Source organism: Equus caballus, chromosome 8 (assembly GCF_041296265.1).
Source record: "Equus caballus isolate H_3958 breed thoroughbred chromosome 8, TB-T2T, whole genome shotgun sequence".
Classification (NCBI taxonomy): domain Eukaryota; kingdom Metazoa; phylum Chordata; class Mammalia; order Perissodactyla; family Equidae; genus Equus; species Equus caballus.
Genome location: NC_091691.1, coordinates 25,818,871 through 25,846,838, shown reverse-complemented (window position 1 = coordinate 25,846,838; position 27,968 = coordinate 25,818,871). Strand labels below are relative to the sequence as shown.

Sequence of the window (27,968 nt, the reverse complement as noted above, 5' to 3'; positions counted from 1 at the left end):
TCTGGCATTTGACCAAATCCAGTTAAAAAGTACACACTTAAAGATGAAATTGAATGAGCATGAAACAAACGAGTGAGAGGAAATAACTCAAGCAAATATGAAAATTTATTTTATTATAAAAATTTATATAAAATAAACCATAAACATAACAGTTACAAATAAAACAAACAGAACTAAGACAGTACATAAAACATTTCAAATGGAAAAGTAATAATAACCTTCTCAGCTTGTTTAAAATATTTCATTTTTTAGATATATGATGCTTTATTTCCTAGACTTAAAATAATTATTTCCATTACTTAATTAGGCTATGAAATATTAAACATTATTTTTCAAAGATTCTCAAACTCTAGGATTAACAAATACTTGCAAAGTAATCACGAAAATTTTTGTGTATTTAACAAAATTGTAAATCCAGAATACAAAATCTACCTGAAATAATCTAACCAAACACCAAATTATTTAAATGAGACTCAGCTTCTGAGATACTATAAAGAGAAAATTAAAATCTATTTACATACAAGGTTGTGTACACAAATAGGTTTTTGTCAATATACTTTTAAAAACAAACCAAATCAGTGACCATTCTTGAAAACCCTTCCTACAATATGCTGGAATTTAAAAGGACTTTTTTTTTGCTTGAGGAAGATTGGCCCTGAGCTAACATCTGTGCCAGTCTTCCTCTATTTTGTATGTGGGTCCCCACCACAGCATGGCTGACAAGTGGTGTAGGTCTGTGCCTGGGATCTGAACCCGTGAACCCGGGATGCCAAAGCAGAACGCGCCAAACTTAACCACTAGACCATGGTGCTGGCCCTAAAAGGACTTTTAATAACTTCAAGATTACACAGAAAAATAAGTTTTTTATTATTGAAATTACACATAATTTTTCTTTTGAACTTACAGAAGTTTTCAGTATGAAGTCCAAAGCTTCTAGAGAGCAGTTCTCCAATATTAACACTTCCCCTCCCCTCATTAAAAAAGGAAAGAATTCTATCTGGGGGCTACACTTAGCTGTAAAGAATCCATTCCCCCTGGGAAATTCCCCCTCTGAACTCAAACGTTAGCTTTCACAAGTAACCTCGTCACACAAAGGTTTTTGAAGAAAAAGTTGCTACCAGACTACTGCACTCACTCTCCTCACTCATTTAAAGTCAGATTTTGTAGTTATTCAGTTGACAAATTATTATTATTTGCATAACTTTGTCCAAACAAGTAGTGATGTCAAACGAAACAGTAACTATGTGCTAACACCTGCAGTTAAATCTCAATTTAGAAAATAAGGATTTTATCTACATGACTATTGTCAAAGTTAACTGCTGATTCAAGGAAGATGTTCTATGTTGATTAATGCCATTACTGCATAAACAGCCACTCTTTCCAAGCCTGTGCTCCAATCTCACATGCCGAGTGTGCCACAGGAAGCACCTGGCCTTGGGGAGCATGTTTGACAGCCTACAGTCAGTCAGGACTCACTGACGAGCCATCATCCCATTAAAAAAAGCCATAGAGTGCTGCTTTCTTCCTCCTTTCTGGACAAAAACCAGTCAGAAAAGATTTCAGGATATATCACATAGAATGACTCCCTCAAATAAATCAGTCCCCGAGAAGCACAAGATGAGGATGAGGTTTTAGAAATATTTCTTGTAAGAAATTTCATTAAAAATTATCTTACACACATCCGTATTTTTTTCAGAGCCTTTCCAACAAAGATTCCGCCATACGATTTCTGTTAATAGCTCTAAAGGATGGGGGGAAATTTTTTATTATCATGCAGACACTTTCAGTTTCTTTTTCTTGGCCTTCAGTACGGGAGGTAGAGAAATCTTAAAGGCTGTCCTGGAATGAGACAGGAAAACACTTTTTAATGCTCTGAATCTCTAAAGGGTGAGGCGGCCACACAACCTCAAAGATACTTACTCGCACGTAGTGCAGATAGGGCTAAAATTGCAGAATACTGTAAATTTAAAAAACAGAAAACAAACGAGATGGTTTAAAAACCACACAGTTGAGGTATTTTCTGCTCCCCGCCCCCCATACAGAAAAAGAGAAAGATCCAGTAAATGAACTTACTTGACAAGCACACAGAACAGACATAGCCAATTTCAATGAGATTTCGATGACAGAAGCAAGCAGCCCGGTAGTCAACATGAATTGGGGGTGGGAGGATTAACTGAGACCTCTGATCTTGATCAGGAAGAAAAACCCACTGTAAAAGAAAAAAGAGCAAGGAGTTTTTATTTAAAACATGGAAAATAACAGAAGTCAGGACACAGATATCAGATATTAGTCAGTCAATACTAAGGAGAATACTAAATTAGGATTTTTCTTAAATGTCTACTGAGAACTGCACATTTATTCATTCAACAATTACTGAGCACCCACACATACAGGCACTGTTCTGTAACAGTCAGATGACACTCTGCATACAGCTCACAGGGTTCAAAGACCAACCACCTGAAGTCCACCTTCACAGCTTCGAAACCTCAGGTCACCCACTTCCTCCTTTCTTCCAATCACTAACATCAGCCATCGTGCGCACTCACTCCCCAGGAAACAGGGGTCTCACTCTACCATGTTAGGTTCACTGCGGACGTTTCCTTACCAGTAAATACTGCAGGAGGGAGGGCATCTGAGGCACCTTCAGGTACAGTCCCCCTGTGATGTCACAAGCCTGCAAGATACAGAAGGGCTCTCTGCCAAACCAGCACTTACTGAGGTTTCCCAGAGGGACTTACGTCTCCCCTGCACGTCTTCAGGTCTCTAAAAGGAGAGGTGGATTTGAGAGCAAATTAAAAGGGAAGGTTTTCCCAGAGTGAGTAAGGACCAGAAACTTCCAGCTGCATCTCAAGATGTTCAAAGATCTTATTTCCCCCCGGCCAACACCCTTGCCCCCTTGAAGACTGTAGCACAGGACAGTGTACGCTCTTTCTCCTGTTTTTTTGCTACTGATAAATTTTCATTCTTGCCATGTTTATTCATTTTCATTATATTTTTTAATAACAGCTTTGGGATATAATTCACATGCCATAAAATTCACCCTTTTAAAGTGTACAATTCCCTAGGTTTTCGTATATTCACAGAGTTGTGCAACTGTCACCACTATCTAGGTTCCAGAACATCCTCATCAACCCAAAAGGAAACTATACTCATTAATCAGTCGCTCTCTATCCCTCCTTCCCCAGCCCCTGGCGAACACTAATCTGCTTTCTGTCTCTACAGATTTGCCTATTCTGGACATTTCATATAAATGGAATCACACAACTGTGTCCTTTTGTATCTAGCTTCTGTCATTTAGCACAATGTTTTTCAAGTTCATCCATGTTGTAGCATGAATCAGTACTTCGTTCCTTTGTGACCAAATAATATTCCAGTGTATGGACAGACCACCATTTCTTTATCCATTCATCTGTTGACGGACATTTGAATTCCATTTTTTTGCTATTAAGAATCACATGGCTAGGAATATTCACATACAATTTTTTGTGTGGACACATTTTCATTTTCTCTTGGATGTGTATCTAAGAATGGAATTGCTGGGTCACATGGTAATTCTGTGTTCAACTTTCTTCTTTTTTTCTGAGGAAGATTAGCCCCGAGCTAACTACTGCCGGTCCTCCTCTTTTTGCTGAGGAAGCCTGGCCCTGAGCTAACATCCATGCCCATCTTCCTCTACTTTATATGGGCGACGCCTACCATAGCATGGCCTGCTAAGCGGTGCCATGTCCGTACCCAGGATCCGAACAGGCAAACCCCGGGCCGCCGAGAAGCGGAACATGCAAACTTAACTGCTGCGCCACCGGGCCAGCCCCTGTGTTTAACTTTCTGAAGAAGTTTCAGGCTGTTTTCCAAGTAGGCTGTACCACTTTACATTCCCAACAAACAGCGTGTACCTACCATCAAGCGTAAGAAACAGGACAAGCCCAGAATCTCTGGCGCCGTGTACTTTTCTGGTTCTCTCTCTCCCTTTCCCACTCCTCATCCCCAGCAGTAACCTAAACTCAGGGATTTCCAATTTTGTGCTTCTAACTCATCTTTTAGGAAATAATATTTCTTGTGGTCAAAAAACATTTAAAGTTCGGTAATTTCTTCAGTCTTAGTTTCAGGTTTTTTCCCATTTTTGGTTAAATTAAATTTCAGTTTCATACATTTGGTTAAAAAGCAACATTTAATGCTGCTGTCCAACAGAAATACAATGCAAGCAACATACGTAATTTTAAATTTTCTAGCTGCATAAAAAAGGAACAGATAAAATTAATTTTAATAACATTCTATTTAGCAATATATTCAAAGTATTATCATTTTAACATGTAATCAATATAAAAATAATTAATGAGACACTTTACATTCTGTTCTTGATACTAAGTCTTTGCAATTCAGTGTGTATTTTATACCTATGGCACATCTCAATTCAGACGAGACTTATTTGAAGAGCTCAATACGACTACTTATAGGACAGCACAGATCTAGAGCATGATTCTATTGTGACGACATTCTCTGCTCAGCGATCTGTTCTTCCATCTGGAAGTAGACAGAGAGATTGGTCATGCTGTTTATCTAACATTAACAATGGTAACTTTTAGATGATAGCATTTGAAGGGATCTTTTTTTTCTACCCTTTTTAAAAACACTTTTCTGTGTTGCTTGAATTTGTTTTAATGTGTGAATTACTTTTACAAAGTCATTCAAGTTGTTATGTAAAATATAAATAAAAATTTGAAAGGGACTAGAGAGATGTCAGTGCTCTAATCTACCGCATCATACAGGCTACTTCCTAACAACGTGTGAAGACTGGTGAAAAGCACGTAACAGGCAACAGAGCACAGCCTACTTTCGTAACCGCCAACGCCCAGCATTCGCTGAAAACATACCTGTTGGAGGAGTCCTGAATCGGAGTCTAAAACACAGGCATCGATCAAAATATTCTGAAATGAACATTCCAAAGATATTACAGGAATAGTAACAATTGTGACTATCTTACACTGAGAACCTACTATATGCCAGACTCTATTCTCAAAATGGCATATTTAATATGCACGATAAACTCTGCACGGTAAATATTTGATTTGCATTTTACAGTGAAGCACGCAGGCCTTGGCCAGGCTGTGGTCACAGTGCCAGGGGGAGGCAGTGCTGTCAGCCGCAGTCTCCCAGTCCTCAAAGCCCAGGGTTTTTCACCACATCATGCTGCCACTCTAAGATGGAGAATACTTTGCATGGCTACAGCAGCATTTTAGGTTAAAACTCAAGTTTTAAGAAAGGGTTTTTTTTTAACATGTTAAAGAAGAAAATGTATTAGTGATAATTCCTCTGAACATTTCAATTATTTGCAAAGTAAAAACATCGAATCTTTGCAAGAACTCACTAGAGTAAAGAGAGAAACTGACGCAAGGTATGCAGCGAACTGTAAAAGCAGGGATGCTCGGCCTGGGCTCTGAGGAGGGGCTAAATGGGGTTACAGGAATACCAGGAGGCCATATGCAAAACTGTGTTTCAGTGCGGTCTTCTGGGGACCCATCAGATTCTCATGGGGTCCAGGACCCAAAATAGGGAAATGACTAGTACAAAATGTAGATTCTAGATTCTAATCCTTTAATAAGGCCATTTAGTCAGAATACCTCTCTAAGTAGGTCATCCAGAAAATGAAATTAATTCATTATGAAACAAATATTCTTTAAAAAGAATGCTCTCAATTCACCTGTTTCTGTGCTGCGAAGATGACATTCATGAAGTTCATATACTGCAATGCGGTGTCTTCTGCAGCCTTTATCACCTGATAATCACATCCATGTTAACACTTGCAGGCACACCCTAGTGTTCTCACTCACATGTCATCACAATCTACTGCAAACCACAACCAATATTATTTTTCTAATTTAATTCCTAGTTAGTATCATTAAATAATACCTAAAAGTGTAAAGATGACTGTAAAAATTTCCCCCAAATCCTACCACTCAAGAGATAATCCTTATCAATAGCTTGATGGAGGTCCTTCTAGAGAGCACGTATGTGAGCACATATGTCCACTCACACCCAACACACGCACACACAGAGGGACGACACTCTATCTAGTGTTCTGCAACCTCCTTTTTCAGTCTACAACATCTGGGGGAAAATCTTACGTCAGTGAATCTGGACGTATCAACCTTCGTGCTGACTTCGTGGATGTAGCCAGTTGTGTACAGCAGACACGTAGCAGTTTCCAATCCCCAGTTTTAGACAATGCTATAATGAGTACCCTCCACTTTTCCTAAGAGTTTTCCTTTCATTCCTGTCTTGGGGTTTTATTTTTTTGAGGTCTTAAGCTTTCCTTTAAAGTTTCACATCATGCTTAGCAAGGTACTCACCATCCCAAGATTACAAACAGGTATTTTCTTTCAGAGCTTTTAGGTCCTGAATTTTCACATGGAAATGTCTGATCTTTACTAGACTGTATCAGGTGTCAGCAGTGAGATGGGGATCTGGCAGTTTTCCCCCAAATAGCCAACCAGTTGGCCGAGCACCTTTTATGAATAATCCATTTTCTTCCCATTAATTTAAAGTACTTCCTGTGTCAGAAACCAAACTCCCCTGTGTACCCGGTTTTATTTCTGGACTCTAGTCTTTTCCATTTTCTGTTTGCCTACTACTGTACCAAAACCAGTTACTGTGGCTTTATAACGTGTTTTAATGCCTAAAGGAGCAAGTGCCTACTCATTATTCTCTTTCAGAAAGTTCTTGGCTATTCTCATTGAATTATTCTTCCAGACAAACTGGTGAATTTCTTTTTAAATCTCCCAACTCTGCCAGAAAAAAAGTCTCACTGACATTCTGACTGAAATTGCAATGAATTTACAGTTTAATTTTAGAAAAATTGACACCCAAGAATAAAATAAGGCTCTCCATTTATTCTTTTATGTCTCTCAGAATTACAGTTTTTCATCATAATCAGTTTTACATATTGCTTGTTAAATTAATTCTAGATACTTAATATTTATTGCTTCTATTAGAAATGGGTCTTATTTCTTATGTTTTCTAATTGGTGATAGTCTATAAACATAATATTGCTTTTTTAATCTTACCAATATCCTTGATTTCATTTCCTGATTATCTATAAAGAGATAAAAACAGATTTAAATTTAACTGAATCTTATTAAACATATTATTAGATTTTTCTAACCAATTTTTAGATAGTCCACCAAACTTACAGTTGTAAAATAAGAATTAAATTCTCATAAAAAAAGCAGGCTCCTACCTTTAACCTCCTTGTTCATTCTATGAATGTCTTATTTCTTAGCATTAAGGAATTTAAAAATATTATTTAATTTCATAAATATTTATAGTAAACAAAAAAATAACCTCACATTTTAGTTAAATAAACCCAGCATCCACCTAGTTGAAAAAGGAAATGCTGTTTCCTATGATAAACATACAAAACAAGAGTGACTGCAGGTTTCCAATTACTGACTCTGCAATCAACTGGGCTTGTAACCTGACCAAAAGATGATCTTTGTCCCAGAAAATTAAAATTACCAAGATCTGATTGTTCTATCATTATCCACCATGTCCTAGATTTGAATACTGGGACCACAAGTAAATCAGTAAGCCGATCAAACGGGTAACGAATTTGAAAACCATACACAGATGATCCGGCACCCCAACCAAAGCCTAAGACAGAGGAGTCATTGAGCACTGTCCAAAACACACACGGTAAATTACATAAGACTGGGAGACCATCCACAAACAGGGTTAACGTCAAAATGCTTAGGAAAGTGTGGTTGACTCTGCTAACTACAAAATAACCTGCTGGCCTGTGGAGAAACAGCCACTCATTTATTAAGCCTCAGGGTCAGTAAATGCTTTTATAATCAAACACTCTCCCAACTCAAGGAAGGGGGGGGGGGGGCGGGAATCTCTACAATTTGTCAAAACAAGAAACAAGTAAGCATTGTGAAGAATTCACTGTGAGCAGGACATACTGGAGAAACTAGACGTCTTCACATTCTTCCCATTTCAAGTTCTCACAGCTTATCTTAAAAACGTTTCAAAGCCAAGATAAACTCCTTTTTGATTCCTCACCACTTTAGAATACTCATGCCTTCATCAATATGGGCATCCGAGGTTCTAAGAAATATCCCAAGATACGTTTATTACAGAAGACGCCTTCTGAAGGATTCAACACCAAGGATACAGCAAAGAGCTTTGGCGAGGGATCCTGCCAGCAGAGTTTCTGTATGCTGACCCTTTATGTCACCTACAAATAATAAAAAACATTAAAAAGGGAATTGTTAGGTATTTTCTTGAACTAAAATTTTCAAACCAAAGTATTCTTCATGAATGAAATCAGATATTTTCAAACTGGGTTTAAAACCATAGATAGCAATTTCTTCTCAGTAATGCTTAAATAAGCAATTTACTCAATTTAAAATATCCTGGTGGTCAGGGGCTAAGGTGGGGAATAGGGAGTTGTTGTTTAATAGGGACAGAATTTCACTTTGGGGTGATGAAAAAGTTCAGGAATGGAGTGTGGTGATGTTTACACAACAACGTGAACATATTTAATGCCCCGAACTGGACACCTAAAAATTATTAAAATGGTAAATTTTATGTTATGTATATTTTACCACAATAAAAAATAAATAACAAAAAACATCCTGGTGTCATTTGGAAAGGTTCAGGCTTATCAATGATCTAAATGGTGCAGAAGGTCATGTGTAACTGCAGGCAGCCTACACAGTGGCCCCTGGCCAGGCTGAGCCTCCCTGTCAGCCCTTTCCCACCTCCTCCTTCCCCCACCCCACTCAGAGAGCTGCCAGGCCAGCGAAGGAGGACTGGAGAAACTCCTCTGGCTGTGGCAAGTAGGGATGAAGTTTGCAAATTTTTGGAGTCTTGTGTGAAAAAAACTCACTCTTAAGAAAATCAAAATCCGGGGCTGGCCCCGTGGCCGAGTGGTTAAGTTCGCGCGCTCCGCTGCAGGCGGCCCAGTGTTTCGTTAGTTCGAATCCTGGGCGCGGACATGGCACTGCTCATCAGACCACGCTGAGGCAGCGTCCCACATGCCACAACTAGAAGAATACACAACTATGTACCGGGGGGGCTTTAGGGAGAAAAAGGAAAAAATAAAATCTTAAAAAAAAAAAAAAAAAAAAAAAAAAGAAAATCAAAATCCTAAACCAGCAGCTGAAGAGGGGGGAAGGCAGATGGACCCCCTGTGGGAACAGGGCCTGCAGCTGGTCCAGGAGCACTGACACCCCACTGGCGAGGGCAGACCAGGAAAGGTCTTGACCACCGCACCAAGAGGCTGGGACTTTACCCTGGAGGCCAGTGGTTCTCAAAGGGTGGCTCTGGACCCCTGTAGCTGCAGGAGCATCACCTGGGAACTCAATAGAACACAAATTCTTGGGACCACCCTAAACCCACTGAATCAGAAACCACAGAGTGGGGCCCAGCATTTTGTGTTAACAAGCCCTCCAGGTGATTTTTAAGAGCTTTATTGGGGTATAATTTACAGATCATAAAATTCATTCCTTTTAGGTGCACAATTCAATGATTTCTAGTAAATTTATAGAATTGTAAACCATCACTACAATCCAATTTCAGAACATTTCCCTCACCCCAAAAGATCACTTGGGCCCAGGCCATCACTCCCTGCTCCTCCCCAGCCCCGGAACCCGCTAACCCACTTTCTGTGGCTAAAGAGTTGCCTTTTCCCCCCAGGTGATGCTGACACAGGCTACAGTTTGAAACCACTGCCTGCAGGCAACAGGGACCCAGTAAAAGCCTTTACGCCGGGGAAGAGCAGCTTTGATTTTTAGGACGTTAAGCCTAGAGGCTGAGGGGAAAAACCTGAATGGAGAGAGACAGGAGTCAGTGAGCAGAAGCTCTTACAACAATCTAGAGCAAGGGTCCTCGACCTGTAATTGTGCCCCACAGGGGACATTTGGCAAAGTTTGAAGACACATTTGGTTCTTCATATTTGGTTCAAATATGAAGACAAATTTGGTTGTCACAACTGGAGGATGTTATGGCATCTAATGGGTCGAGGCCAAGGATGATGCTAAGTATGCTCCAATGCACAGGGCAGCCCCACGGCGGAGCTGGATGACAGATAATAAGGGGTCAGATTTTGGAGGTACTTCTGAGACTAAATTAATAGGACTTCATAGCTGATTAAATGTTGGATGTGAGAAGAAAGGAGTAAAAAATGAAAGCTTTGAATTTAGAAAAGTAGATGGATGGGGATGACAGAAATTGGGAATGGAAACGGTGTAACTGAGGGGAAAAAATAAAGAAACTAGTCTGGGGCAGGCTAATGAGACTGTGGGACACTCCGCTGGAAACGTGCAGCTTGAAAGAAAGGCTGGATTGGGAAGTGTTCATATATAAATGATAACTAAAGACGAGTGGATGAGAACATACAGAGGAAGAAAAGAAACGAAAACAACAAGCAGAAAAAAAATATATATATTTTAAAGGAAAAGGTGAAGGAAAAGTCAGAAATGAAAGAATGGCCCAAAAAAGAGGAAAAACAGGTCAACAGGATGTCCTCAGAGGCCAGAGTGTTTCCAGAAGCAGAGGCTGGTCAACAGTGTCAAATGCTGCAATAAAGCAACGGCTTTGATGAACATGATTTTAAAAAAGAGAAGAGAGAGAATGCAAATAGATAGTATCAAGAACCTTAAATCTTCCAACTCTGAGCCTCAAGGACCTCTACATTCAACTATATTTGCAAAGGAATAATGAGGAAAAAAAGCTCTTACTTTTGGTCATTAGATCTTTGATCTCTTCAACAATAACTTCATTGGCTGCTGTTAACAACTCGTATTTTCCATCTTTACTCCCTGAGGGATTAAATTCAGAAGGAGCGTTGCCGGGGTCTCCGAAGAAGTCTCCAAGCCTGCCATGCTTTCCAGGATATAAGAATCGACTGAAACAGCAGGGGAAAAACACCTAGTTACACCAGGACTCAGTGCGCGCGCTAAACATCAAAATGAAATTCAGTAGAGAAAACAAACAAAAACCACATTAATTCTGGACTCACAAGAGTCTATAATAAATTTCATTTTTTAAAAATATATAAAATAGACAAACTGGCAAACATGAGGCTACTACTATAGAATGTTTTGATTATTCCACTGTTTTCTGAAAAATGAGAGGAAATACAGAAGGTATTGGGTTATGGTCTCTTAAAATGCTTCAGGGCGATTCTCACTCTACTTTCTCAGAGGACAACTGGAAGACATTCATACCAAATTCCAACTTACTACTAGTTTTTTATTTGAGGTATACTTATCTACTCTAGTAACAAAAATCTGGGTCAAAGGTCCCTGAAAAGATTTTCCTAGTGCTTCAGGACTTTTATAGTAATCATGTAAAACACATTTTTTGATTTTTCTTAAAAAATGAAAACTTTGCCTGTTATAGCTTTTATTGATATCTTAACGAAATCAGCGTCATCTTTTGCATGCAGTTCTGAGAACAATGTATGGTGATGATGGGGGTAGGAGCACCTACTGGTTGGCCCACTGGCTCTTTCGACACACCAAAGGAAGCAGCCCTAAGAACCGAGAAAATCTAAGAACTATTCACTAACTTCATATGAAATATACTGGTAGACAAGAGTCAAGTAAATATGGTCAAAATTATTTATGAAATCTTGACTGTATACATGTCCATATTTGCACAACAGCTGCAGATCCAAGCACCATCTTGCAGAGACTCTAACATAGCCAGTTTTTACACCAGTGTTAGAAAAGGTCAGTTTCTTCAGCTGAGCACCAGATGGGGCAGTCGGCTCGGGTTTAGGAGCCAGTAGAAGAAAAATCCTTATTTATAAACACCAAAACCACACACAGATCCATGAAATAGTCACACCGTGAGAGGTACACAGGAGCCAAGATGGCTAAAGGCAACGCAGAATCACACCTCCCATCCCCCCCTCGGGGGAGAGCCAGGAGTAGAGCAGAGATGGGAGCGGCCTGCCTGATCTGAGAATTCTCTCGTTTGCCTAGAGAATATAGTTGCATCTGTGTAAGTTAAATGTGCACAGGTACTATACATCAGCTAATGAAGTTTTCAATATTCATACCCATTCTTGACGCTGTGAGTATTGCTCACTGGTACAGAAAAAAAATTTTTTGCAACAGAGAGTAGAAATAATACATGCCAGTTGGCGTAAAAATGTCTCAAACGTTAAGCCCTCAGCAGGGAGCGTAATCACAAAGGGCCATACCTTTCTTGAATGTGGCTTGCTATCACAGCGAGTTTGTTGCACCGATTCATGAATAAATGAGAATTTCCCAACACCATCACTGCATCTATGCATTTTGATAAAGTAAACTGTTAAAAAAACAGAAGACATTAGAAAGGTAAATTAGCTATCCAAAAAACTGTATCAGGTCCTGGAAATGAGCACGATTTCCTTTAAATTTCAGACAATTATTCACTGCTAAAAATATGCTCAGGAGTTCTTGCCTCCATAAGTAAAAACACTTAAAAACTACAGCTTTTTAATTTTACTTATATGCAATCATCTCTACATCAATACAATACTCCACAAGTATTTTCTGCATAACATTTAGGGAATAGCAAACACGTCACATCTTCCATGATAAAATTACTAGCATACTATTGCTACAGGTGGAGTACATAATCAATACATATTGATTAAATTGATTTGTGAAAGGTTCCAATTCAATCACTAAGAACGCTAAACACCCGTTCTGTGTTCTGTCCCTTCTTAAAGAGACAGAGCTTCATGGAGCTGATATTCTCATAAGTAATAATGTTACTAAAAAACATAGGTGGATATTTTTATAATCCTGGAATAAGGCATGTTTCTCTTAAAGAAAAAAATACCTTGGGCAGAAAGTAAAACATTGATAAATTTCAACCTATTAAAGAAAACATTTAAAAAAATTAAAATTTCTATATAGCAAAAAAAATGACTATAAACAAAAGTGAAAGACAAATTGGAAAAGACAAACTGGAAAAAAATAATTGCAACATATGACAGGCAATGGGTCAACTTTAATACAAAGAGTGTCCACAAATCATGAAAAAAAAGGAATGCTCAAAGAGAAAAATGGGCACTGCTCCAAGGGAGAAATCTGAAGGGCCATCAAAGACACTGAAGGCAAATGGAGATGATTTCTTTGGGTACATCATATTGGCCAAAGATAAAACAAGGGAAGAGAGCATCTCGTGTTGGGGCAAAAAAGAAAAAAAGGAATTCTCAATATGCCAGTGGGGAGAGTGCAAAATAAGACAGTCTTTCTGGAGAGTAAAAGGGTAATAAGCAGTGATGTCCTGGTATGTCCATACAATGGAATACTATTCAGCAACGAAAAGGGATGAACTACTGATACATGTAACAACACGGACAAACTGCAAAATTATGCTGAGTAAAAAAACCAGACCAGAAAAAACCCACTACATACTGCTACATACTGCCTGATTCCATTTATATAAAAATATAGAAAATGTAAACTAATGCATAGTGCTGGAAAGCAAATCAGTGGTTGCCTGGGGGTGAGATAGGCAGAGAGAGGTGAGTAGGATAAATTATAAAGGAACATGAAGAAACTCTTAGGGATGATGGATCTATGTGTTCATTATTTTGATTGTGGTGATAATTTCATAAACATAATCATATGTAAAAACATATCAAATTGAACACTTTAAATATGTACAGTTTACTTATGTCAATTATATCTCAATAAAGCTGTTTAAAAAGACACCATTAAGAAAATGAAAAGATAAGCCACAAAGCCATAGACCAGGAGAAGATATCTGTAAATCAAATATTTGATAAGGACTTATATCCAGAGCACATAAAGAATTCTTACAACTCAATAATAAGAAAACAAACAGTCCAATTTAAATACTGGGCATCACATCCGAATACACATTTCACCAAAGAAAATATATGGATGGCTAATTAGCATATGAAAAAGACTCACCATCATTAGTCATTAAAGAAATGCAAACTCAAACCACAATGAGATTCTACCACCTACTGAGTAGAATGACTGTTATCAAAAAGACAGACAAACGTCGGAGAGGATGTGAAGAAACTGGAACTCTCAGACATTGCCGACGGGAATGGAAAACAGTGTACCCACTTTCACAACGTTTGGTAGCATCTCAAAAAGTTAAATCTAAACTTACCATATGACCCAGCAAATAAAATATTTGCAAACCACATATCTGACAAAGGACATATCTAGAATATACAAATAAATCTCAAAATTCAATAGTTAAAAAACCCCAAACAATCCAATCAGAAAATGGGCAAATGACATGAAAAGACATTTCAGGAGACTATCTAGATGGCAAATAAGCATATGAAAAGACGTTCAATGCCACAAGCCATGAAGGAAATGCAAATTAAGAGCACAATTAGGTATCATTACACATCGATTAAAATAGCTAGCATAAGAAACAGTGACAACACCAAACGCTGGTGAGGATCCAGAAACTGGATCTCTTATACTTTGTGGTTGGAATGTAAAATGATACCTCTGTGTACAATACCCTAGAGCAGTTTCTTAAAAAACCAAACATGTGATTACCATATGACCTAGCAGTTGCACTACTGGACATTTAGTCCAGAGAAATGAAAACTTACGTCCACACAAAAACCAGTACATAACTTTTCAGAGCAGCTTTTTATGTAATAGCTGGAAACAACCCAAATGTCCTTCAATAGGTGAATGATTCAACTACGGTACATCATACTATGGAATACTACTCAGCAATAAAAAGGACAAACTTTCAATACATGAATCAACGTGGATGGATCAAAGGCATTCTGTTGAGTGAAAAGAGCAACTTCAAAGGTTACACACGGTATGATCTATTTACGTAACAAAATTACAGAGATGGAGAGCAGATCAGTAGACTAGTAATCACTAAGGGTCAGGGACAGGGACTGCGAAGGTGTAGCAACTATACGGGACAGCACAAGGGAGCTCCTTTGTGATGGAGAGTTCTGTATCTTGATTGTGGCGGTGGTCACACAAATCCATACATGTGCTAAAACTGCTCAGAACCACACACACGCATACACACACACACTAGTGTATGTAAAACTATTGTGATCCGAATATGGTCTATTGATTGTTCCGATGTCAATTCCCTGGTTTCAATATTGTACTACAGTTACATAAGATGTCACCAGTCGGGGAAGCTGGGGCGAGGGCACACAGGACCTCTCTGTACCATTTTTTACAATTTCCTGTGAGGCTATAATTATTTCAAAATAGAAAGTTTTTTTTTAAAGCCTATATATTACATGGAATCAATATGTGAAATGTACAGAAAAGGCAATATAGAGACAGAAAGCAGACCAGCAGCTGCCTGTGACTGTGGAGTAGAAATAGTGATCGGCTGTAAACAGGCAGGAGGAAACTTCCTAGGCTGCTAGAAATGCTCTAAAACGGAACTGGGGTGATAGTTACACGACTTTACTGTGATTTTTACTAAAAAACCATTGAATGGTACATTATAATGGGTGAATTTTATGGTATGTAAATTATACCTTAATAAAGCTGGTTTTAAAAAGCAATATAAACATATACTCAGTTAAACCAGAATTAGCCAAAGGCTTCTTCAAGCAATCTTACCTGAGATTCCTTTAATGCTTGCTTTCCCCACCATATTGGGTTGGTATCAACTATGATAACTAGAAGATTCAATTCATCTTCTGAAAACATTAACAAAAAATGAAAAACATTAGCTTCATGAAAGTGAATCAAAGGAAGCGTTCCCAATTTGTAACTTAAATCCAGATCAAGCACCACTATATGCCTTCACATGTCTATTATCCTAAAGCATGAGACTGACAGAAGGCCAAGTTCTTTTAAAGATTTAAAGCTCTGTGGGGCCTTGGCAAGCTCTTGCCTGCTTTCTGCACCACTGCATCTTTCATGCACTAGAATCTAAATGCCACGTGGGGGAATTTTTGTTTGTTTTGTCACTGCTTATTTCTGCTTGTAGTATGTTGCCTAGCCATAGCGGATGCTCGATAAATATCTATTAAGCAAACCCAAAGATATATGCATTTTTTTTCTTTTTTTGAGGAAGATTAGCCCTGAGCTAACATCTGCTGCCAATCCTCCTCTTTTTGCTGTGGAAGACTGGTCCTGAGCTAACATCCGTGCCCATCTTCCTCTACTTTATACGTGGGACACCTACCACAGCATGGCTTGACAAGTGGTGCCATGTCTGTACCCGGGATCCGAACCAGTGAACCCCAGGCCGCCAAAGCGGAACATGTGAACTTAACCACTGTGCCACCGGGCCAGCCCAGACATGCATTTTAAATGCCTGGTCAAGGAGAGAAGGTAATGATAAACCAGCAGTGAGAATCACTAGCAGCAGAATTTCGGGCATGCAGGGGTTAAAGGGAGACACAGGAATCAATGTTGCCCCGAGTCCATCAAATCACCCAGCAGCAAGGCCAACTGTGATTAGGAACCAGTTTTAAAAAGGTGAAGACCAAAGAGGGAAAAGCAATTCCTACGTAAAGGAGATTTTACTGTGAAAGGGAATTAGGCTGCTCTCCAAAGTGACAGACACAACTAAACAAGCTAACCTAACACATTAACTCATTCAACAAACATTTACACTAAGTACCAGTATTAGGTGTCGGAGATACTGGGTCCAAGCCCTCCAGAAGCCTATATTCTTATTGAGGTAAGAGACATATGAACCCACAAGCACATACTGTCACAAAAAACCCAGGACGCTCACTTAATAACAAAGAGCAGTAATGCCTTTCCTGCCCCCATACCTTCCTTCCCGCAGTTCCCTGTCTCCTGTATCAGGATAATCCTCACCCGTCTTTGATTTCTGCTTACATATCCAAACCCTACTGACTCTTCAAGGCCTCAAACCAATGCCACCTCTTTCTTCCCCCAGGTCTTCTAACAGGTCCTGGCTCCCCCATCTCAGGAGAGCAGGAATGTCACCCTCCTCTGTATCAGGCACTGACATATGTAATCCTGTAAGCTCATTCCATGCTGACAACAACCCATCGGGGGACACAGCATTGCGTTCATCAATTATAACATGTACCCTCTCCTTTTTTTTCGCATTTAACAGTTGCTGAAATTAGGATGGTATCTGACGATTAAGAGTGGCAGCCTTCTTTTCTGTCTTAGTGGTACATTAAATAAAAGCACATTTCATAATCAACACAGTCTTAGATTAGATGAAATATGGTATTCTTATTTTGAAAATAACTCTCAACTTTGTAATGTGCTCTAAGTCGCATAGTCTGCCAGCAAGTAGCAAAGCCCAACGGTCCTGCTTCTGCTTCGAAGTCAGATCTGCTTGACTCTAAAGGCTGCGGCTTTCCATTGCCCCACTGCCTAGTTCTGACCACCCACAGCACTCACCCTCCTCTAATGACACTCACACTCACTACCTCATTTTATAGTTAGTTGTGTTACTGACCTCTTCCCAACCCTGCCCACTACACTGTGGACTCCTTAAAGAATGAGGATTTTTGCTAGTCCTGGGAAGACATAATACATATAAATCACACAACACAGTGCCCAGTACAGAAGAGACACTTAATAACCATGTCTCCCACAGGCGCCCATCCCCCTCCCCCTAAGCACTTAAGTCTTTGGTCTTATTCTCCATCAAGCCCCATCCCACAATTCTGAGAGCCATCCATTCCTTGCTACTACCAAGAAGCCTGAGAAAAAGATAAAGTGTCGCCTGTCAGAAGAGGTGTGTATCCATACACATGGGATGTCCCTGTGAATTTCCTTCTATGGGTCTCTACCTCCTCTTTCATAGACAAGGGCCATGCCTGGTCTGCCTCTCTCATAGGGTGTGACTACAACAGATAAAAGGAAGCATGGACAACTGTCAAGGCCTCCGAAAGGATCTACGTCTATTCTTGCTCCCCAGAGTCCATCTTTCACACAGCAGCCAAAGTGACCTTTTAAAACTGGAAATCAGATAGTAACACTTCCTTGTATAAAACCCTAAAACGGCTTTGTAATACACTTAAAAATAAAGCTCAAGTTCTTTATCATGGCCCACTAGGGCCATGCACCTGGCTCGCTCTCTGATCTCATCCCTCTAGCCCACCTTGCTCCTGCCACCCTGGCCTCTTTTTTCTTCCTTTAAGATACCCAGCTCTATAACTGATGGTATAATGTACGAATCAAAGTGTCTCCACCTTCCTCTAACCCCAGGTTTCCCTTTTCTGTCTTAGTATATGTAGTGGCTCAACTCCAGGGGACCTTTGCATAGTCATTCAAGTCTTAGTTTCAACATCTCGGTCTTCCCTGGACTCCTGTCTAAAGTAGCTCCGCCTTGATCGCCCCCTAATCACAATCTAACACATCACCCCATTATACTGTCTTCATAGCTCTTGTCACCCTTCGAAACTATCTTTATTTACTTGCCTACTGTCCGTCTCTCGCACTAGACTGTAACCTCCATGAGGGCCCTGTCTGTCTTGTTCTCTACTGTATTCAAAAAGTACTGTATACAAAAAGTAACGCCTGGCACACAGACGGGCGACCCAAAAAGATTTAGTGAATGAATGAATGAGTACATTCGCTATTCCTCTAAAGACCAAACAGGTTCCACTCAGCCCAAGAACTACACCCCAACTGGCCAGTCCTGGCCGGGTCGATGCCGCCTAAGCCCAGGGTCCGAGTCCCGCCCGGCGCAGCCCTCACCGTCTGAGACCATGGCGGCCAAGGTCCCTCAGCGCACAGCCAAGCGCTCTCCAGCGAGTCTCCCGGATCCCGTGCACTCCAACTTCCGGCGCCGCCGAGTGACGCGCAGGCAATTTGGCCCAGGCCGCGCGCCGTACCCACGGCCCCGCCCCCAAAGCGCCGGAAGTGGGGCGGGGAGGTGAGCCGCGCGCTGTCAGTCGGTGTGTGTTGGAGTCCGCGCGGTCGCGGGAGCAATCCAGGCGGCTTAGGCTGGTCGGCCCGGTCTGGCTCCGCGGTCCGGAGGGCACCATGGATGACAAGGGTAAATCGGGATGGGACGGACCTGCTGGGCCTGAGCGGAGCCGCGCAGGGGTCCGTCCGCCTCGCACCTCCCAGTCTGGGCTCCAGGAGAGGTCACTTTCCAAGCTCAGGCTGCTGGGCTGGATGTGCTTTCTCTAACACAGCTAAATTCATCTCGATGCGCCTGTATCTGAGAGATGGGTCCTGGGGGTATCCCCAAACATCCCCTTTTCCCCACGCTTTCCAGTGCCCTTCTCCAAAAAAGTGAGATTCGGACGAAGTGTGCAGGTCTTCACAGTCTTGGTTTCCTGGTATGTGAAGTATAAGTAAGACCCCCTGCACTGCTGGATCTGGTACTAGAATCAAAAGAAAAAGGCGTATTTGATGTGCTCATCTGGAATAGTTACCAAGGTGTTTTTTTAAGAGGAAAACAAGGACAAACTAATATATGTAGTACCTTTCATGTAAAAAAATAAGAGGGAGGTGGACCTCTACATACACATACATGTACATATGTATGTAGGTGACTAGGCTTGACTTCACATAGACTTGTCTGGAGGGGTGCTGAAGAAATTGGTAAGGTGGCTGACTCTGGGATCCTCTCAGCACTTGGGGTCAAGGATAAGAAGAGAATGATCTTTCACTATCATTTGGTGAGGCTTATATTTTATGCCACTGTATGTATACAGATAGCTTTTTAAAAATGAAAGAGAAAGAGCTTGCAAATATTGTCATCTCTATTCCCATCAACATTTACAATGTCCCTGAAGCCAAACACCCTGAAAAGAAAGTGTTTTTAAAATTAGTTTTCTTCTTAAGGTCAAAAATCATTAACAAGCTCTCTGGCCTTACATCCTGCTAAATGAATTTGATGAATCACTTTTTTCTCTCTGCCCAGAGTTAATTGAATACTTTAAGTCTCAAATGAAAGAAGATCCTGACATGGCCTCAGCAGTGGCTGCCATCCGGACTTTGCTGGAGTACTTGAAGAGAGATAAAGGTAAGAGTGTCGTCCTCAAACACTCTGCCTGTTAGGAAAGTCTTCTAATAACTGTTAGAAGTGCAGAAAGTGAGAGATGTCTGCGTGCCTACATAAGGTAATGTAGCCGCAAGCTCAGCTTCTTCCTTCATTTCAGTCCTCCTTTTAACCTGGAGAGAGCCTCGAGGTATCATTAAATGGGTGCCCTTTCATAAATGAAATATACTTCGAATCAAGAGTGACCATTTATATCCAGATAACCATGAAGCTTAAATTCTAGCAGTAGTTCAGCTTTACAAGTGTTTATTAAGCTTCTGTCTTGTGCCAGATTCTGTGCAGCTGCTACAGAGAACATTCCAGAATAAATTCTGGTATTAATGTCATTCATTCTCATTGCCTACTGATTCAGGCATCCTAAATGTAAGAGTCTAGGTATAGCATGACATCTTGTATAAGCAAAATAAAGCCTTCTTTACTTTGAAAGGCTGGCCCAGAGACATATGTCTATAGGACAACCTCCAGTGACTTCCCATTGTACTTACAGTAACGCTCAAACACATAAGGCTCACCTGCACCACCTCACAGACCTCCTGCCGCTGCTGCTTAATTTCCTTTATTCCTTCCACACTGTCTCTCATTGAACTGTGCTTCACCCATGCTGACCTCTCTTTGTTTCTCACACCAAATGTGTTCCCATCTCGGGGCTTTGCATGGTATGGTCTGTGCCTAGAACCTTTCCCACCAGATCTTTATGTGGCTGGATCCTTTCTTAACTCAGGTCTCAATTTAGATAGCCCCCACTCCAAGAGACCATCCCTCTTAACTCTGTCTAACGTAGCTCTACCTTTCTCATCATTCTGCTTTTTTCTGTCATTACAATCTGTAATTAAATTGCTTATTTTTCTCTGTGCTTGCTTATTGTCTGCATCTTCCACTGGAAAGGGAGTTCCATCAGAGCAGGGACCCTGTCTGTCTTGTTCGCGGATGTATCTCTGGCATCTAGAATAGTGCCTGGCACAGAGTATACACCCAGTAAAGATTGGTTGAATGAATGAATGAATCGCAGACCCAACAAGGGGCAGTGATACTAAAATGAACATCACATTCCTTGTGTGATCATTCCAGGGGAGACAATCCAGGGTCTGAGAGCAAATTTCACCAGGGCCATAAAAACCCTGTGTGGCGTGGACTCCTCCGTGGCCGTGTCCTCAGGCGGCGAGCTCTTCCTGCGCTTCATCAGCCTTACCTCCCTGGAATACTCTGTAAGCCCCCGCCCTCCCTCGGGTTACCTTTCTGCTTCTCTGTTTGGCTACAAACATTCTCAGCCTTCCCCGGATCTTCCAGTTCCCCTCATTTGGCTCTTCCCTCATAGGATTACTCCAAATGTAAAGAGATCATGATTGAGCGAGGAGAGCTTTTTCTCAGGAGAATATCACTGTCGAGAAACAAAATTGCGGATCTGTGCCATACTTTCATCAAAGATGGGGCGGTGAGTAGGTTTTCACCATGTGTGGGAATTGGGGGCAAGGACTTCGGAGTTAGACCCCTGGGGTAAAATCCTGCCTCTGCCACTTACTTGCTGTGTAACCATGGACAAGTTACTTACCTTCTCTGTGCTGCAGTTGTTTCATCTATTATATAGGGGTGATAATAGTACCTACCTTACAGGGTTGTCATGAGGAATAATGAGATGGTATGTGTAAGCCTCTGTACTGTGCCTGGCTCATAGTAAGCACTATATAAATGGAGATATTACAGATGGTTGTCATTTCAAACAGGCAGAGAACAACATTGGGACAGCATGGATGATTCTGGATTTGATAAGGTGTCTTGCTAAAGAAGTATTTTTATTATTGGATATGTACTAAATCTGAATTGAATCAGCACAGAGCAGCTCTCATCCCTGGGTAATACCGACTGTCTTCCTGGTGAAGCGGGGCCCTGGTGTGAGATTTTCTTTTTAACTTCATTTCAAATGCTGTTACCAAGATGCAAAGCTGCCAAGTGTTTGTAAGCGAGGAAAGACAGGAGCTGCAAGTTCAGTCATTCTCCCAGCTGAAGGGCAGTAAAACGGACGCGTCTCCCCCGGCAGCGGACCTCCCTTCTGCCGTCTAAGGCTGCACCGACCATAAAATGACTGACTTGCATTTCGACTCTGAAAGCTTGCCCTCTGTTTTATTACCTCTTCCCGGCCTTTGAAGTGTGTGATTAAATAAATGACATAAGACATGTGAAGGGAGCATGTGCAAGAGCCAGTTGCAGACAAAGCCATTTTTAGGCCAGTGGAGCAGGGTCATGACTGCCTCTGGCTGAGGCCTTCTCCTCCTGGCAGACTCGCCGCGCTGCCCGTGTTCTGCGGGCTTCACGTGCTCTGTGTAGTTTAACGTGTAATCCCCAACTGCATCAGCACTGATTCAGACTAAACTTAGAGCAGAGATGCTCAGATTGGAACATACGGATGCAGTACCTGGGGATCTTATAAAATGCAGCTTCTGGTTCAGTAGGTCTGGGGTGGGGCCTGAGAACCTGCATTTCCAACCAGCTCCCACATGAGACCCAGAAAGGAGCTAGAGGGCTATGTCCGTCCATCTTGCAGCGTACAGTTCTCTGTACTCTATTCCTTATAGGTTGCATGTAAATGTCTACAAACTGTATCTGGCCCGTAAATGGGTTGTGTTTACCTGTGTTTATAGTGTTTATACATTTTTTAAAAATTAGTTAGCCAACATTGAAATTTTAGATTTTCAGCTTCTCTAGAAAAATCAGATGATTTGGCAACAGTGGACCATGTGACAACAGCTGGAGCTTAGCCTGTCTACTTTGCTGCTGGCCCCACCCAGCCCACTGCATTTATTTTATACCAGCTTCCTGGTGCCTATAGGCCCAAACCATGTCTTAGAAATAGGAAAAACAACCCAAAGAGCCTAAAGGGGGCTTCAGATAAAAAGGCTTTGTATCCTGTGAGCGGCACTGTGTGGGGACTCCCCTTCTGTACCTGCTGTGGGAAGGGAAGACCCATGATGTCTTCCTCTGGCAGAAACCTTTCTCAACTTGTATATGGGCTCAAAACCCAGAGTACCATCCAGGATCGCTTTCTGATTATAGTTGATTTGTGAGAATGCATACAGAAAAGCCTTAGGGTACCAGGAACATGCTTTAGAGTGGCCGAGGGTGTGGGGATTGCTGAGACGCTTGCCCTTCTGACAGAGCTGTCTTGGTCCACAGAGAATATTAACTCACGCCTACTCCAGAGTGGTCCTGAGAGTCTTGGAAGCAGCTGTGAGGGCCAAGAAGCGTTTCAGTGTGTACATTACTGAGTCGCAGCCGGATTTATCAGGGCAAGTATCTTTCCATCTGGTTACATGCCCAGCAGTCATTTTAAAGAGCAAACTGAGGGATAGAATCGTGAGCGGAGCCAGAACATGCCCCCTGATTTGCTAGTCAATCAGCATTGCCTTTGCCAGTGCCCGCTTCTGCCCCTGGAAGAAAATCACTGTGAATTTGCTGTACGTGGGAATATGGGATCTAGAGGGTTTATTTGGTAGTTAAATCAGAGGAACAGTGAGAGATTGTGTCAGTTGAAAGATTTTTACCAAAGAATAGATAATTCACATCTTTATCCAGAAGATAATAAAAGCAAAACTCTTTTTTTCCAAATTTGCTTCTCTTACCCATAGTCCCCAAGAATATAGTTTTCCAGAAACACATACTTCCTTCTAAAGAACCCAAATGCTCATTTTCTTAGTCCAGAGTTTTGGGATCTTCCCCTTAATCCATTAATATTGACTCAGTTTCAAGCTAACATGATTTATCACTGACCAAATTAAGTGACGCGTCATACATCACTATGGGACTTCCTCTGATGTTCTCAAAATGTCATTTTCAGTAAGAAAATGGCCAAAGCCCTCTGCCACCTCAACGTCCCTGTCACTGTGGTCCTGGATGCCGCTGTGGGGTAAGTGTCCAGCTTCCCGGCCACAATCGCTTTTCCTCACCCACTCCCAGAGCTGGCTTGGAGCAGGTTCTGGATTGAAGGTTTGAGTCCCATTCATAAACCTGCACTGGGAGCGTCCCACCCCTTAATTGATAGCTGCAGTAAACCAGCAAGCGTGTTATAAGGCCCTGATAGTGTACGCAGAAGCCAGGGCTGTAGGCTGGTGGGGAGAGTGGGAGTCGTTTGTCCTATTATGGTGCACTTCAAGAGCCAGGTGCAAAGGCCGGGTCAGGCTCAGCACCTGGGCGCAGTGCTCCTTCCTCACCCGGAGGCGTGGGCTGTCCTCAGTAGCGCTCAGATTCTTTGCCCGTGCGGCTTCACGCCTAAAACCGAGGTCACGTGACCCGTGGATTGTCAGTGTGCCTCACAAGAGAAAATAGGAGTCATAATCTCTTAGAAGGAAAACACATAAGACAAACGATTAAGGAGATTAGGAATGTATTCAAGAGTAAGAATTTTGAAGAATTCTACTAATGCTCATTTTAAAAGGTAAATTAACCCTCACCCTACCCGAAAGATTCTTAAATTACATAACATTTTTCCATCTTCAGATCAGGTTTTTAAATTTTTGTTTTGTTTGTATTAAAATAGAACAGAAAATAGAGTGTACTACACGTAGTAAGGATAAACACTGGGTCGTGAAATTCTTGCTCCCGTTACATGCGTACATGTGCACGTGCGGGTGGCAGTGTGAAGTATACCTCTTACTGTGGGGTTGTCTTCACAAAAGGGTTTAATGCCCCTGGTAACAGAACTGGTAACAGAGCCAAGAGCTGATTGTGCTAAGCGCTCCTCTGAAGAAAGGTAACTATGGGAGGAACTCACCATGATCAAAATGGAATATTAATTTTTCCAGGTGGTGATGCTAACAAGAGCCAAGAAAACAGTTGTTTTTTTTTAATTTCCTTAGCTACATCATGGAGAAAGTGGATCTCGTCATAGTTGGTGCTGAAGGAGTTGTTGAAAACGGAGGGATTATTAACAAGGTGGGAGCGTCGTTCTCCAGAATTCCTTGCTCAAGGCGTGGAGAGCCATTGCCGACCTAGGACACCAAGACAGTCTCGTCTGTTCTGCTTCCTCGTCTCCTCCTGATTAGCTTCAGGACTTCACCACTGCGTCCAGTTGCTTCCCGGTTCCCATAAGCCATTGCAGTAGTCAGTCAAAGATTAGTCAGGTTTCCTTCTGCTTTGGAGATTGATCTCTGTAAATTAGGGGAATGTAATTTATACTGACTCAAAATAGGCTTTAACTGAAAGTACGTTTTTAAATTTTTTTAATTGAGCATATTTGACATCAACATGTTATGTTATAGTTTATATATTTCTTAACATTTGTTTTTTTATGCGTGTGGTAAAATATATATAATGTAAAATTTTCCATTTAATCACCTTTAATGCCACCAGTTCAGTGGCATTAATTACATTGACATTGTTGTGCAGCCATCAGCGCTGTTTTCAAAACTTTTCCATCACCCCAAAGAAGCTGTCAGCATTAAGCAAAAACTCCCTCATCCACTCCTGCCCCATCTATTCTCCTTTGTGACTCTGTGATTTTGCCCATTCTTGGTACCTCATATAAGTGGACTTGTACAATATTTGTCCTTTTTGACTCTGGCTTCTTTCACTGAGCGTGTTGTTGTCAGAGTCCGTCCACGTAGCAGGTGTTGCTCCTTCATTCCTTTTTAAGGCTGAATTCCATTCTGTTAATGGGTAGACCACATTCTGTTCATTCATCAGTTGATGGACACTTGAATCGTTTCTACCTTTTGGCTCTTGTAAGTAATGGTGCTATGAACATTGGTACAGTGATCATTATGGGTTCCCGTTTCCAGTCCACTTGGCTGTGTACCTGGGTGTGGAATTGCTGGGTCATGTGGTAATTGTGTTCAGCTTTTTGAGGAACCACTCTTCTATAGCAGCTGCACCATTTTCCTTTCCCACCAGCACCATACAAGGATTCCAGTTTCTCTACCTCCTGCCAACGCTTGTTGCTTTGTCTTTTAACAATAGCCATCCTAGTAGGTGGGAAGTGGTATCTTGTGGTTTTGAGTTACATTTCCCTAATGACTAAGGATCTTGAGCATCTTTTCATGTGCTCATTGGCCATTTGTATATCTTTGGAGAAATGTCTATTCTGTTTTCTTTAAAATCTCCTATTGAATTCCAAAGCCAGAATTGCATGTCTCATGTTCACTCATATACTTTGGTGCTTCCTCTTGAGATGTGCCATAAGATCTCACTTTCCATTTTCTCTGACTTCTCAGATTGGAACCAACCAGATGGCCGTGTGCGCCAAAGCACAGAACAAGCCTTTTTATGTGGTTGCAGAAAGTTTCAAGTTTGTACGACTCTTCCCACTAAACCAGCAAGATGTCCCAGATGAGTTTAAGGCAAGAGTTTTACATATTAGAGGGGATATTTGAGTTTAAACTGAAACCTTTGGAAAAATGCAGCGCTGAGAATGTTCCAATAAGTTTATTCACTTCCCGTTCCTATTTTCTCCGACACTTGGGATACAAAGATAAATTTTTGGTTATTGGACTTGAACACACAGAACCTACTTTGTGCCCAGGATTTGTCTTTTGGTCTCTCATTCGCTTAAGCAGATATGGGCTGGGAGGCAGGGGAAGCTGGTGGCCAACAGTCCAGGCTTTGGAGTCGACTGTCTGGGCTCAGCTCCCATCTACCACTTACTAACCATGTGACCCTGGGCGAGTCCTTTCATTTTAAACTCTGAACTTAGTTATCTGTACAATGGGATTATCAGGGTTATAACGATTCTGAGATTATCCATGGGAAGAGCTTAGCACAGTACCTGGCACATAGTATAAGTTCCCTGTAAATAAATTATCTTGAGACGTCTGGAGGAGTTAACGCAGCACACTAACGAGGGAACACATGGTTTGGGTTTTTTCGTTATCTGTGGCCCTCGGCCACCATGATTTGGCTGACCCGAGCAACACTCTGCCCTCGCGCCGCTTCCGGAGAGCCAGGGCCTCAGCACGTCAGAGCCCTCAGTCTGTGGGGCAGACTAACTATGTTTCCTCTCTCTGCAGTATAAGCCAGATACTCTGAAGTCTGCGCAGACGGGACAAGACCTCAAAGAGGAGCACCCGTGGGTGGACTACACCTCCCCCTCCTTGATAACTCTGCTGTTTACAGACCTGGGGGTGTTGACGCCCTCAGCAGTCAGCGACGAGCTCATCAAGCTGTATCTATAACCACTGGATCTTTCCTTGCCAGCGTATAGCTGCTAGAGGTGGGGCAGGGTGAGTACCCGCTTGACCCCTCCATGAGCCACGCCAAAACTGAACTGTTTTCTTAATGAAGATCTATGGACTAAGGATTTAAAATCAGAAGTCTTGGAGAATCTTTTTTTATTCATTTCAGTCCTACCTAAAATATGTTCACAGTTCCCCTAAAACCCAACCTAAATAGTGCTTATAGTTTCTAGACACCTTTCGTCTTGTTTCCAGAAACAAGTCAGATCATTGGCTACTTGACTAACGATAGAAGACGTGCCCAAGTCCCCGTCCCTTCATCTTCTCTGCACTCCAGCCTCATTGGCCAAAAGCATCAGTTAGAGAGATGCACGTCTAAAAAGCAGGTGTTCCTGACTGCAGCCAGGCGCCGCTTCAGTGACTAACAGCTGCTCAGGACATGTGTTGCATATGGTGCCTCATAGGAAGGCAGGAAACCCTTGCTGAATTCACATCAGGCTTCCAGTGGGGAACGTGAGCTGCCTCCCCTCGACAGGATCAAGCCAAATGGAGTGCAAACTACCAAGAGAACTCAAAGAAGACAGAAACAGCAGTTAGCAGGAGTATCCTGCGTGGCTCACCACTAACGAAGATGCCTTCCAGAACATTTGTAAACTTACATTCTATATCTGTGAAAGATGGGAATTTAAACATGTTTGGGTCCCAAACAGCTTTTTACAGTTGTACTTGGGAACAAATTCAGCATCTTTTCAAATAAATTATATGCAATATTTTGATACGGTGTTGCATCACTACTACGAGCTGACCCCA

At 41.5% G+C, this 27,968-nt stretch overlaps 2 protein-coding genes across 2 annotated transcripts; one reads left to right on the top strand and one right to left on the bottom strand.

The window, feature by feature from the left end:
* Positions 1–87: 87 nt before the first annotated feature.
* GTF2H3 (general transcription factor IIH subunit 3) lies at positions 88–18,839 on the bottom strand. Its single transcript, XM_001498352.7, has 13 exons — positions 18,687–18,839; positions 15,606–15,685; positions 12,212–12,318; positions 10,740–10,906; positions 8,171–8,233; positions 7,235–7,264; positions 7,062–7,090; positions 5,699–5,773; positions 4,872–4,925; positions 2,606–2,674; positions 2,074–2,209; positions 1,921–1,957; positions 88–1,839 (listed from the first exon to the last, which is right to left on the bottom strand). The coding sequence occupies exons 1-13, from the start codon at positions 18,697–18,699 to the stop codon at positions 1,770–1,772; spliced, it is 930 nt and encodes a 309-aa protein (XP_001498402.1). The 5' UTR covers positions 18,700–18,839; the 3' UTR covers positions 88–1,769.
* EIF2B1 (eukaryotic translation initiation factor 2B subunit alpha) lies at positions 18,834–27,934 on the top strand. The gene is made up of 9 exons (XM_014742227.3): positions 18,834–18,987; positions 19,864–19,965; positions 21,070–21,206; positions 21,317–21,433; positions 23,170–23,282; positions 23,831–23,899; positions 24,849–24,924; positions 26,202–26,327; positions 26,994–27,934. Exons 1-9 carry the CDS (start codon positions 18,975–18,977, stop codon positions 27,156–27,158), a joined length of 918 nt encoding a protein of 305 aa, XP_014597713.1. The 5' UTR covers positions 18,834–18,974; the 3' UTR covers positions 27,159–27,934.
* Positions 27,935–27,968: the final 34 nt, after the last annotated feature.